Raw genomic sequence first — 12,122 nt, forward strand, 5'->3', positions numbered from 1 at the left:
TATATATATATATATATATATATATTATTTGTTTATATTTTATATATATATATATATAATATAGATATTAATAAAAATGTATCAGTGACTGTGAGTCTTGCAAAACTTGTCATAATAATATTTTATTATTGTTATTGTTAACCCCACCAAGAATATTTAAAAACACTGAACCATGTGTTCTGCTTTAATGGCTGTACGTCTAATACTTACAGAGGAAAAAATTGTGAGAATGAGTTTAGTATTCAGCTATGACTGATTAAATGTGCAGATACTTCATTGCTCCTGTCAAACAGGTTACACTGAGTGGAGCGGTCGACCGTTCCAAGATGGCGGCTCTACAGCTCGTCAGCGCCAATAGGCGATAGCGGTCAATGCTGTATCTAGTGATTATATGATATCTATGGTTTGAACTCCTGACCACTATGACCCCAGGACATGTGAAGACTCACTTGTTAAGTTGAAGATCTCTGGGCAGGGTGTTCTGCCAGATGTTCCCCATTCACCTTCACTTCTCATTAGGGTTTACCATGTCTGCCTGGCAGCCTACAACCTGCCACTGGATCTGACTCACCACCAGGTGATGATCATTTGACAGCTCTGGGCCACCATATGCACCAACATGGTGCATACATCATACATCATACATCCTGGGCCAGCACAGAAGTCAAATAACAGAACACCACCCAGGCTCAGATCAGGAAGGCCATCCCTCACAATCACTCTCCTCCAGATGACTCCATCATTGCTGACATGGACCATGAAGTCACTCAGGAGAACATCAAAATCTCCCAATAAAAGCCAGGTAATCTGAATATATCCCTAGAGCCAGATGTGTCACCAAGGATGAGTGCATCCAGGGCATTGTCTTCACCTGCAACCCTGAATCCTAGGTACCTAACCTTCACAGCTGTCCTTGCAGGAGGTGGGTTCAGGACACACAGCCTGACCACCAGACTGTCACCACAGACCTCTTCACAGAGGGTGCACTGGTTTCTCTCTCCCAGTCTATGTTCCCTGTGCAAGGTGGTCTCCTTTATCATCATCAGCCTGTATTCTATTCCATTCCATTCCATTCTAATCTATTCTATTCTGTTCTATTCAAAAGAGGTTTTCGTTGGAAAACCTGAACGCAGGCTGATCAGAATGAATGATAAATGACTTACTCACCATTAGGAGGATCAGGTGAAGGTCAGATGATGGTGGCAGCTTTCTGCTGGCAAACACAGTGGTCATGTGACTATCTCTGATGACATCATCACCTCACCTTTGATCGATCAGTGATCAAACTGATCAGCTTTTCTCTGAACATTGAAAACTTTCTTGAACTCACAGAAGACATGTAGTCATTGGGGAGGTGCTGTTTGCTGGAGGAAGATGAGGATGAGGAGGAAGAGGGCTGGCTGGGTGGACTGGACTCTCCAAGCATCGCCTCCTGGAGGTGGGAGGAGACGCAGCCGCTGTCGGAGCCTGTGGAACCAGAGAGGCAACGAGACGAAGAACCAGAACTCTCGGTGGCTGCAGAAACAACAAGGAGGAGTCTCAGAGCATGATGGGAAACACAAACTGAGGACTCACAGGTGTGCTGATCTGCAGGAGGCAGAGCTACAGCATCAAAGTGTGCACGTACTCATGGAGGGCTGGCTGCTGGTTTCATGTTCCTGCTCATCTTCCTCAATACAAGAGGAGCTGAAGGATGAGTCAGCAGGAGGAGCAGCGGGGGGCAACTGACTGCAGAAGGAGAAAGGGAAAGAGAAAGGAACAGCATAACCATCTGAGAACGCACGAGCTGAGGACAGGTGCGTGTTACCTGTACATGTGCAAGTTGAGTGGCCCCAGCAGGCTGCAGGAGGACGGTCCTGATGCTGCAGGGTCAGAGGTCACGGCTTCTCGTTTGAATGGCTGAGAGTGGTCAAACACAGAGACGGCGATAGATGCTCGAGTTCTGGCCCCTGAACACAAAGAGATCAAAACCTGTCAGCTCCTCAGACCTCCTGGTCCAGGCCTGAGGGACGATGAGGACAGTTTATCTTGCAGCTCCAATTGGACAGTTTCACTTTCAGTGTTTCAGTGTAAACATGATCTTATGAGACAAAACCAGTCAGGATTAATTTTCTGCCTCTGCTGCTTTTTACTGCTGTTAGTTTTGTTTTTTACATCTGTAAAATAAAAACTCAACATACACTGGATTTAGCTGATTAAACTGACAGGTTCAGGGATTAAAGCAGAAAAAAAAAATACTGATTCTTTTTCTACATCTAGAGCTAGAGGTTACCTGACCATCATCCCCCTCCACCCCTACCTGTCCCATGTCATTTTTGTGTTTTTGTATGAGGGGTTGTCAGATATATTTTGAAAATTAAAGCCCAGAAAATCATTTGCAGAGTATAAATTAACTTAATATTCGTTTTGCCAGACTGACAGATTTCTCCCCTAAAATAATGATTTAATTCAAAGGGATTATATTTACAAGATTTCAGCTCATGAAGTCATTTAATACTGTTTATTTCATATTTGATCATTTATTAAATTGCATTTATCACAGTACAGTTACATAATGTGAGGAAAATAAGTATTTGAACACCCTGCAACTTTGCAAGTTCTCCCACTTAGAAATCATGGAGGGGTCTAAAATTTTCATCTTAGGTGCATGTCCACTGTGAGAGACATAATGTAAAAAGAAAAAAAAAAAAAATCCAGAAATCACAATGTATGATTTGTGTACTGCTGCAAATAAGTATTTGAACATCTGCCAATCAGCAACAATTCTGGTCCTCAAAGACCTGTTAGTCCGCCTCTAAAAAGTCCACCTCCACTCCACTTATTATTCAAAATTAGAAGCACCTGTTTGAGGTTGTTAGCTGCATAAAGACACCTGTCCACCCCACACAATCAGTAAGACTCCAACTACTAACATGGCTAAGACCAAAGAGCTGTCCAAAGACACCAGAGATAAAATTGTAGACCTCCACAAGGCTGGAAAGGACTACGGGGCAATTGCCAAGCAGCTTGGTGAAAAAAGATCAACTGTTGGAGGAATTATTAGAAAAGGGAAGAAGCTAAACATGACCGTCAATCTCCCTCGGACTGGGGATCCATGCAAGATCTCACCTCATGGCGTATCAATGATCCTAAAAAAGGTGAGGAATCAGCCCAGAACTACACGTGAGGAGCTGGTCAATGACATGAAAGAGCTGGCACCACTGTTTCCAAGGTTACTGTGGATAATACACTAAGACGTCATAGTTTAAAATAATGCATGGCACGGAAGGTTCCCCTGCTTAAATCAGCACACGTCCAGGCCCGTCTGAAGTTTGCCCATGACCATTTGGATGAACCAGAGGAATCATGGGAGAAAGTTATGTGGTCAGATGAGACCAAAAATAGAACTTTGTGGTCTTAATGCCACTCGCTGTGTTAGGACGACGAAGACTGATTATCATTCCAAAAACACCATCCCTACTGTGAAGCATGGGGGTGGAAGCATCATGCTTTGGGGGTGTTTTTCTGCACATGGGACAGGACGACTGCATTGTATTAAGGAGAGGATGATCGGGGCCATGTATTGTGAGATTTTGGGGAACAACCTCCTTCCCTCAGTTAGAGCACTGAAGATGGGTTGTGGCTGGGTCTTCCAACATGACAATGACCCGAAGCACACAGCCAGGATAACCAGGGGTGGCTCCGTAAGAACGTATAACCTGGATCTCTCACTTACTGCTCACTGAATTGAGAAAGCTCCTCGGATGAGGAGCGAAATGTCTTCTGTTACAAATAAAGTCCAGTTGTTTTTGTATTGAACACTTTTTGAATCCAACCATCTTGTTTTCACATTTGACATCTCGTCTCGACCTCAAGCCTTGTCTTTTGGATCTCGACCTCATGCCACGTCATTCGAATTTACTGCTCTGCATTCTCCTCGCCTGATTGTGTCTGCCCATCTGACCCTGGTTTTGACTACTTCTGCCTACAGATTTCTAGATTAAGGTTTGACCCTTTGGATTTGTCTTTGGCTCTCTGACCCCCTGTGTGCAACCCCTGCTTCACCTTTAGAACCACGACCCTGGATTGCCCTGTTGTTCACAGCCTTAAAGACCTCCCTCTGCAGCTGCCTTCCCACCAGTTACAGTGACATCATCTCTTTAAGCTCTAACAGGTGGCTCTCACTCCACCTGCCTATGAAGATGTGTTCCTGCAACTAGATTCTGACTCCAACCAGCTGTCTGGGTGAATTTTAAATCCTAAAACCCTGATTCTTGACAGAGTGTGGCAAAGAGGTGAAAAAGAGTCCTGTCAGTGAGTCCTGTCCTTTGTCTCGTCGTCGTTGGGTATTGCCTGTCCTGTCCTGCCAGTCTGATCTGTTCCTCGTTCCCTGTTTTTGTAAGATGCTGCCAAGTCAGCCTTTTTGATTTATTATTAAAGAGTATTTATTTTTGTATCCTTGAGTCTTGACTCTTTCCCTGCACAACTGGGTTCTCTCCTGTCCTGACCTGCCTGAAACCCTGACACATCCTCTTTGGCCTTCCTCTTTGTCTTTTTCCTGGCAGCTGCATTTCTAACATCCTTCTACGATTATAGCCACTGTCCCTCCTCTAGACATGTCCAAACCATCTCAGTCTGGCCTCTCACTTTATCTCCTAGTTGTTCAACCTGTGCTATACCTCTGATCTCATTCCTAATCTTATCTATCCTTTTTTTCCTCACTCGCTCTCGTACGAGGCCGATGCATTCTCTACCCTCTCCTATTCTCCTGCTTTTTTGCTCTCTGTCTGTGTATCGGAGCTCCTATTTTACACATCCTCTGAAACGAAAACAACTGTTATGGATCTGATCAGCTGGGCTTTCAACGCAATCTACAAAATCTTTTCAACAAAGCGACAGGGACAGAGAGCTCTCAAGTCCCACTGAGAATCTCAGGAGGACGCCAAATACATATTGGAATCGGCTGGTTCCTGGTCTAGCAACATACAAGAAGACAGCTGCAGCTAATTTGATCCTTGTCAGGCTGCCTGCCTTGTGAAGGTTTGGTTCGTGCTTTGAGGACTCAAAATCGCACAGACCAGTAGAATGCACCCTAATCTGGCCATTTTGGATCTTGAAAGTACCAGTAGGACTCAAGGCTGACAAGAAAAACACTCTGCCTGAAAAAAAAATTTACAATTGTGGCTTATCTGAATCTGACTCCCCCCGTTGGCCTCGAAAACAGGCTGACATATCAACTTCTCCAGGGAAATGTGTAAACTAAGGAAAAGCTTTGTCTATCGTAACCCCCCACACCTTGTAGTACTTCTGTGGAGGCTTATCAGAACTGTGCTGGCTGACAATTATCTTATCAGGACAATGGACTATCTGTTAGTGCTTCATGGACCACCTTGTCGTCAAATGCATATGTAACGTGTTCATAAATGTGCTGCTGACAGTTTTTTGATGTCTTAAATCGTGTTCTGATAGGGCAAGGTGTGAAGAGATATTTTTTTGTAATGCCACTATCCTCTCCTCATGGATTTCCCCCTTTTCTATCTAAAAAAGTATTCTGAAAAGGATAAGAGGCTGCGCTATCATAGCAGCAGCTACATGCACTCTGCCCATCTTTCGGATGACTGTATGAACATATTCTTGCTGTATCGCAGTACAATGATAATCACTCCTAAGGAGAATGTCAACATTTTCATTTCTGCCACTTTCAGTTCTGTCTCCAGTCTCTGTTTCCAGACCATAAAACATAGCTGGTCTCACCACAGATCACGTCATCTGCAAACATCATAGTTCACAGGGATTCTTGCCTGACCTCATCTGTTAGTCGGTACATCACCAGAGCAAACAAGAAGGGGCTCAGAGTCGATCCTTGATGCACTCCCAACTCCTCTTTAAGCTATCTGTCACTCCTACAGCACATCTCATCACCGTCCTGCTGTCCTCATACATGTCCTGTACCAGTCTAAAATACTTCTCCGCCACTCCCTCTGCACCCTGTCATATGCTTTTTCTAAATCTACAAAGCCACAATGAAGTTCTTTCTGACCCTCTCTGTACTTCTCCATCAGCATTCTCAAAGCAAAGATGGCATCTGTGGTGCTCTTTCTTGGCATGAAACCATACTGCTGCTCACAAATAGACACCTCTCATCTGTCTAGCATCCACAACTCTCTCCCAGATTTTTATTGTGTGACTCATCAACTTAGTTCCCCTGTAGTTGTTACAACTCTGTACATCACCCTTGTTCTTAAAAATGGGCACCAGCACACTTCTCCATTCCTCAGGCATTTTCTCACCCTCAAATATGCCATTGAATATTTGAGTCAAAAACCTCACTGTCATCTGTCCAAGACATTTCCAAACCTCCAGTGGTATGTCATCAGGTCCTACTGCCTTCCCCTTCTTCATTCTTTTCAGAGCTTTCCGGACTTCACCCTCACTAATCTTTCCCACTTCCTGGTCCACAGTTTCTATGGCCTCTACTCACCTGACACTTGAATAGGCAGCTAAAACATTGCCTGCTGTCTGTTATTGAGAAGATAGCATATTTGATGAACAACGGGGCAGCTGTGGCTGAGTGGTTAGAGCAGTCGTCTTCCAATACGAGAGTTGGGGGTTCGATTCCACCCGTTATCACATGTTTAAGTGTCCCTGGACAAGACACTGAAACACTCATTGCATCTGATGTGTGTACAATCGGTGTATGAATATCTAAATATTATCTAAAGCACTGGTAAGTCTCTCAGATTCAGATTAGCTTTGTATAGATTTAGTAGAGTGCTGTGTGGAGGTAAATGAGGGCACAGATTGTGTTGTAAAGCACTTTGAGTATCTGGACTAGATAGAAAAGTGCTGCATAAGAGCAGTCCATTTACCATTTACATTGACATTTACTCACCATGATTCACCCCGCAGAGTGAACAGATAAAACAAAACACTAAACAGATTGTAGTGTAAGGCGCTTTGAGTATCTTGAAATAAGATAGAAAGGCGCTATATAAGTACAGTCCACTTACCATTTACCAACCATTCACTATTATCATTATTATTATGGTTATTAATTAATTATATTGAAGTAGTAGAATAAAGTAGTATCATCTGACTGTAGCCTTGGGGTACCAAAACTTGCTTTAAGTAAACTTCCTTACAATACTTTACTTAAAAGTAAAGTATTGTTACTTTACTTAAAAGTAAAGTATTGTTAACCGTTAATGAAATTAAATACCTGCTATTGAGGTTTTGTGTTAAAACTGTTTCCATGAAAACCTAATTGTACCTTTGTTCTTCATGATGTAGTGAACCGCTCGGTCACTGATGGCGGCGTCGCTCGGCTGGATGTCCAGAAACGGTTTGTTCCCCACGCCCATCGACACCATCTCCTTCAGTCGCATCTCTGCTCACGTGCACACACAAACAAACACAAATACACAACAGGTTCAGTTGGTGACCCATACCAACTGAGCAGCATTTTTGCTGTCCCACTGTCTCCACCTTTGTTCCGGGTGGCCTGGGTCCAAAGGATCCGGGCGATGTCAGTCGTCCACGTGTGTTTGACCTCGGCTGTGGTGGCCTGAAGTATGAAGGTCTGGTTCTTGGTTGTTCTCCTCCTGAACCAGATCTCAAACCTGAGCCCGCTGTTCCCTGTTGACTCGGTCAGACCCACGTCTGCTGTCTGAAAAACAACAGGGTGCTGTCACAACCTGAGCTCAGGGTGAGTTGGACCCCACCTGGCTTACAGCGCTCACCTTGAAGGAGTGTTTGTAGATGAAAACGTCTAGCCCTCCTTCCATTTTCTTGGGTTTACTGAAGAGAATGAGCTCCTCAAACAGGAAGATGTGGCGCTGACATTTCCTCCTGCCGCTCGAGACGGTAAATTCATCCTGACGGATCAGCTGACCCTGCTCCTTCAGGTCTACCTGCAGATGGCACAATAAGCTGGTGGAGATTCTCAGTCATCCAGGACATGATGAATTCAAAAAGTGTTCAATACAAAAACAACTGGACTTTATTTGTAACAGAAGACGTTTCGCTCCTCATCCGAGGAGCTTTCTCAATTCAAAGAGCAGAGAGAGAGAGATTCAGGTTATAAGGCTGAGTGAGATAAGACACACACACATATGTAGATTGGCAATTCACACCTAAACAACCTTAACAGTAAGAGTCTTTTGTTCCTCTAATTCACAGACGAGGCCCCTCTGTTTCCATCAGGTGTGAAAACCGGCTGGGAATCTGTTTTAAAGTTGCATTATAGGTTTTTGAAAGTGGAAATCTGAGGCCTCCTCTGTTAAGAGACGGCTTTTCTCTTTTTACATGAATTGCTTCCTTCACCCCCCTCTCAAACCATCTGTGTTCTCGGTCCAAAATGTGCATATTTTGGTCCTCAAAAGAGTGTCCCTTATCTGTGAGGTGGAGATGAACAGCTGAATTTTGTCCAGAGGAGGTGACTCTCCTGTGTTGAGCCATGCGTCTGTGAAGAGGCTGTTTAGTTTCTCCAATGTAGAGGTCTGGACAGTCCTCGCTGCACTGGACCGCATACACTACACCACTCTGTTAGTGTATGGGTGTTTTGTCTTTAGGGTGGACCAGCCTCTGTCTGAGAGTCCTGCTGGGTTTGAAATGTACTGGGATGTTGTGTTTGTTGAAGATCCTTCTGAATTTCTCTGATACTCCAGCAACATAAGGGATGACAATGTTTTTACGTCTGCTGTTCTCCTTTTTCAGTTTATTGGTGTGTTTTGTAGATTTCCTCACTGACTTGACAAAAGCCCAGTTAGGATATACACATGTTTGAAGAGCTTCTTGAATGTGTTTCTGTTCCTTTTCCTTACCTTCTGTCTTCGTGGGGACGCATTCGGCCCGATGTTGTAAAGTTCTGATGACAGAGTGTGTGTGACAGAGTGTGTGTGTGTTCCAGTGGATGGTGGGAGTCAAACAGAAGATTCTGGTCTGTGTGGGTTGGTTTTCTGTAAACTTCAATTTTGAGGCTGTCCTCTCTCTCTATCTGAACCAAACAGCCCAAAAAAGGCATTTGTTGTCGTTTGCATCCTCTCTGGTGAACTTGATGTTGTTATCGACCGAGTTAATGTGTCTGGTGAACGCTTCTATTTCCTTAGCTTGGATTTTGACCCAGGTGTCATCCACATAACGGAACCAATGGCTTGGCGTTGTTCCCTCATAGGAGTTTAGGGCTCTCTGTTCCACTTCCTCCATGTAGAAATTGGCAACAATGGGTGACACTGGAGATCCCATGGCACAGCCGTGCTTCTGTCTATAAAAACTGTCATTGAACTTGAAATAAGTGGTGGAAAGGCAAGAGATCCAACAGGGTGCAGATCTGGTCTGGGGTGAAGTTGGTCCTGTTGATTAAGTTCTTGTCTTGTAAAAGTTGTTTTCTGATGGTTTCTACTGCTTCAGAGATGGGTATGCATGTGAAAAGAGGTCACATCATAGGATACAAGGGTTTCTCCTGGGGTTAGTTTCAAGTGTTGAACTTTGTTAGCAAAATCAATGGAGTTCTTTATGTGATGAGGTGTGTTTCCAACAAGAGGAGCTAAAATACCAGCCAGATGTTTAGCAATATTGTATGTCACTGAGTTCATGCTGCTGATGATGGGTCTGAGTGGTGTTCCTTCTTTGTGTATTTTTGGAAGTCCATAAAGACAGGGAGTGGCTTCCCGTGGGTACAATCTATAATACAACAATCAATTAATTGTTTTCTCCTTTTCAAGTTTTTGCAGGTAATCTGTGACTTTCTTTTGTGACCCAACCAGCGCCTACAAAAAGAACATGTACATGGCTTGCAATCCACCTCTGCTGATGGTGTTCGGATGATTTTTGTTTTTTGCATTTCTCATCTGTGACATCAACTCTCTGCTAGTGTATGACAGACAACTTTTGGATCTTCGTTTTTCTGTCACTGAAGTCGCTTATTTGGAAAAATATGAGCGTACCTCTGGACACCCCCCCCCCCTCCTCCCCCCCTGCTGGCGGACGTGCCAGCTTACCTTCGCTGCGCTCCTCACCTCCCTGCCCGGAGATATTGCATCAGACGCCGGGGAAAACGTGCTGGTCAGCTTGTGAAGCTGAAAGCTCTGCACGCTGCATCTTCCTCTCCTGTATGCCCGGACCAGGTAACCAACGTGAGTTGTCAGCCGATGCGCAGCTCGGACCGACCTGGAGGGGCTGTTATTGAAAACCTGCGGCCATTAGCGCGCGCTAACTCCACCGCTGCTAGCTCCACTTTGGACAATATCCGGATGTGTTTGGTCAACGCAAGATCTGTTACCAACAAAACTGTTATCCTCAGGGACTACTTTCAAGAGCACGATTTGAACTTTCTGTGCATCACAGAGACTTGGATGTCTCAGGGTGAGTCCAGCGCCTTGACGGAATTATTGCCACCGCACTGTTTGTATTTTAATGCCCCGCGGCCATCAGGCTGGCGCGGTGGTGGATTATTAACAATATTCAAATCAACTTTTGACTATAAAAAACTACCCATCCCAGTTCCCCGTGCCAGCTTTGAGCTGAGCGTCTTTGAACTCGGACATTCACCTCCAACGTTATTTGCACTCGTCTACCGCCCACCTCGATCTAAGGATTTCATAAATGAGTTTTCTGACTTCTTGGCTGAAATCACACCAAAATATGAGCATGTTTTCATTATTGGGACTTTAGTTTGCATGTGTGCTGTCCTGAGAAGCCCTTGCTTAAGGACTTTTTAGATTTATTGGACTCATTTAATTTAACTCAGCATGTAAACTGTCCCACCCAAGAGTGTGGACATACACTGGACCTTGTTTTAACTCATGATATGACTGTTAATAATCTTGTTATTGGTGATAATGTTTTTTCAGACCACATGCCAGTCCGGTTTGAGTTCACCCTCCCCCATCTAACTCCTAAGTCGTGCATTTGTGCACGTAGGACCCGGGCAATTAACCACTTCACTGCCACATGTTTCACAGATGTTTATAACTCTGAAATGATCATTCAGCCCCCAGTGTTTCTCACCACCACTGAGGAGCTGACATCCCAGTTCAACTCTGTCTGCTTAAAGACTCTGGATCATGTTGCGCCTGTTAAAACTAGAAAATCAAAACTGAGAGCAGAACCTTGGCTGAGTGACGTCACCAAGGCCGTTAGGCAGCAATGTAGGAGGGCGGAGCGAAAGTGGAGGAAAGACAGGCTGCAGGTCTCTTTTTAAATATTTAAAGAGAGTTGGTGCCGTTATTAGAAAGCAGTAAAAGCTGCTAAATCCAAATACTTCTCTGATATAATTACATCAAACTCTCACAACCCACGTGTCCTCTTCTCCACCCTAAACTCTGTTCTTCACCTCACTGAACCATCACCTCTGGAAGCCTCTACTGAGCTGTGCGACAACTTCTTACATTTCTTTTTGGAAAAAAATTGTGACCACCAGGGCTGTCATTTCCCCTCCAACTCATGACCCATCCATCCCACCTCAATCTGTAGCTCCTTTCGACCATTTTGAACCCATCACTCTATCTTCTCTAGAGCAGGTCATGTGCAACTTGAAACCTTCTGGTTCCCCCTTTGATGTGGTCCCACCTTGACTACTAAAGGAGGTTTTTCCAACTCTAGGTCCGTCCATTCTTGATATAGTAAACAGTAGTTTATCCACTGGCGTGGTGCCAAAATCCTTTAAACATGCTGCCATCCAGCCTCTCCTGAAAAAAACAAACCTTGACCCCTCAGTCATGTCCAACTTCCGGCCTGTCTCCAAACTCCCATTTGTTTCTAAAGTAATAGAGAAAATAATCGAGTCCCAGTTGAAGTGCTTCCTGGAGGATCACGCCATCTTAGAGCTTTTCCAATCTGGCTTTAAACCTCTCCACAGTACTGAAACTGCCCTGCTGAAGGTCTTTAACGACATCTTCAGATTCACAGATACCACTGATTCTGTGCTGCTTGTCCTGTTGGACCTCACAGCCGCCTTTGACACCATCGACCATGAGATCCTCATTGCTAGGTCGGAGCAGTGGGTGGGCGTCACAGGATCAGCCCTCAATTGGTTCAGATTTTACCTCGCTGACAGATCCTTTTGTGTCTCCATCAAGGATTTTAGTTCCGCAGAGGCAGAGCTTAAATGGGGGGTTCCGCAGGGGTCCATCCTGGGTCCCCTC

General features: G+C 44.6%; 1 protein-coding gene across 1 annotated transcript in view; it reads right to left on the reverse strand.

The window, feature by feature from the left end:
• The window catches only part of LOC119424825 (rho guanine nucleotide exchange factor 40), a gene marked incomplete in the record, with an annotated part of 86,080 nt that overhangs the window by 9,435 nt on the left and 64,523 nt on the right, over positions 1-12,122 (reverse strand). The window contains 7 exon segments of the mRNA XM_037692330.1: positions 1,168-1,210; positions 1,331-1,515; positions 1,628-1,728; positions 1,808-1,949; positions 7,250-7,366; positions 7,465-7,645; positions 7,719-7,889. Of these exon segments, the coding sequence (XP_037548258.1) occupies positions 1,190-1,210; positions 1,331-1,515; positions 1,628-1,728; positions 1,808-1,949; positions 7,250-7,366; positions 7,465-7,645; positions 7,719-7,889 (918 nt within the window).

This window comes from Nematolebias whitei, chromosome 2, assembly GCF_014905685.2.
Source record: "Nematolebias whitei isolate Nwh7 chromosome 2, NemWhi1, whole genome shotgun sequence".
Taxonomy (NCBI): Eukaryota; Metazoa; Chordata; class Actinopteri; order Cyprinodontiformes; family Rivulidae; genus Nematolebias; species Nematolebias whitei.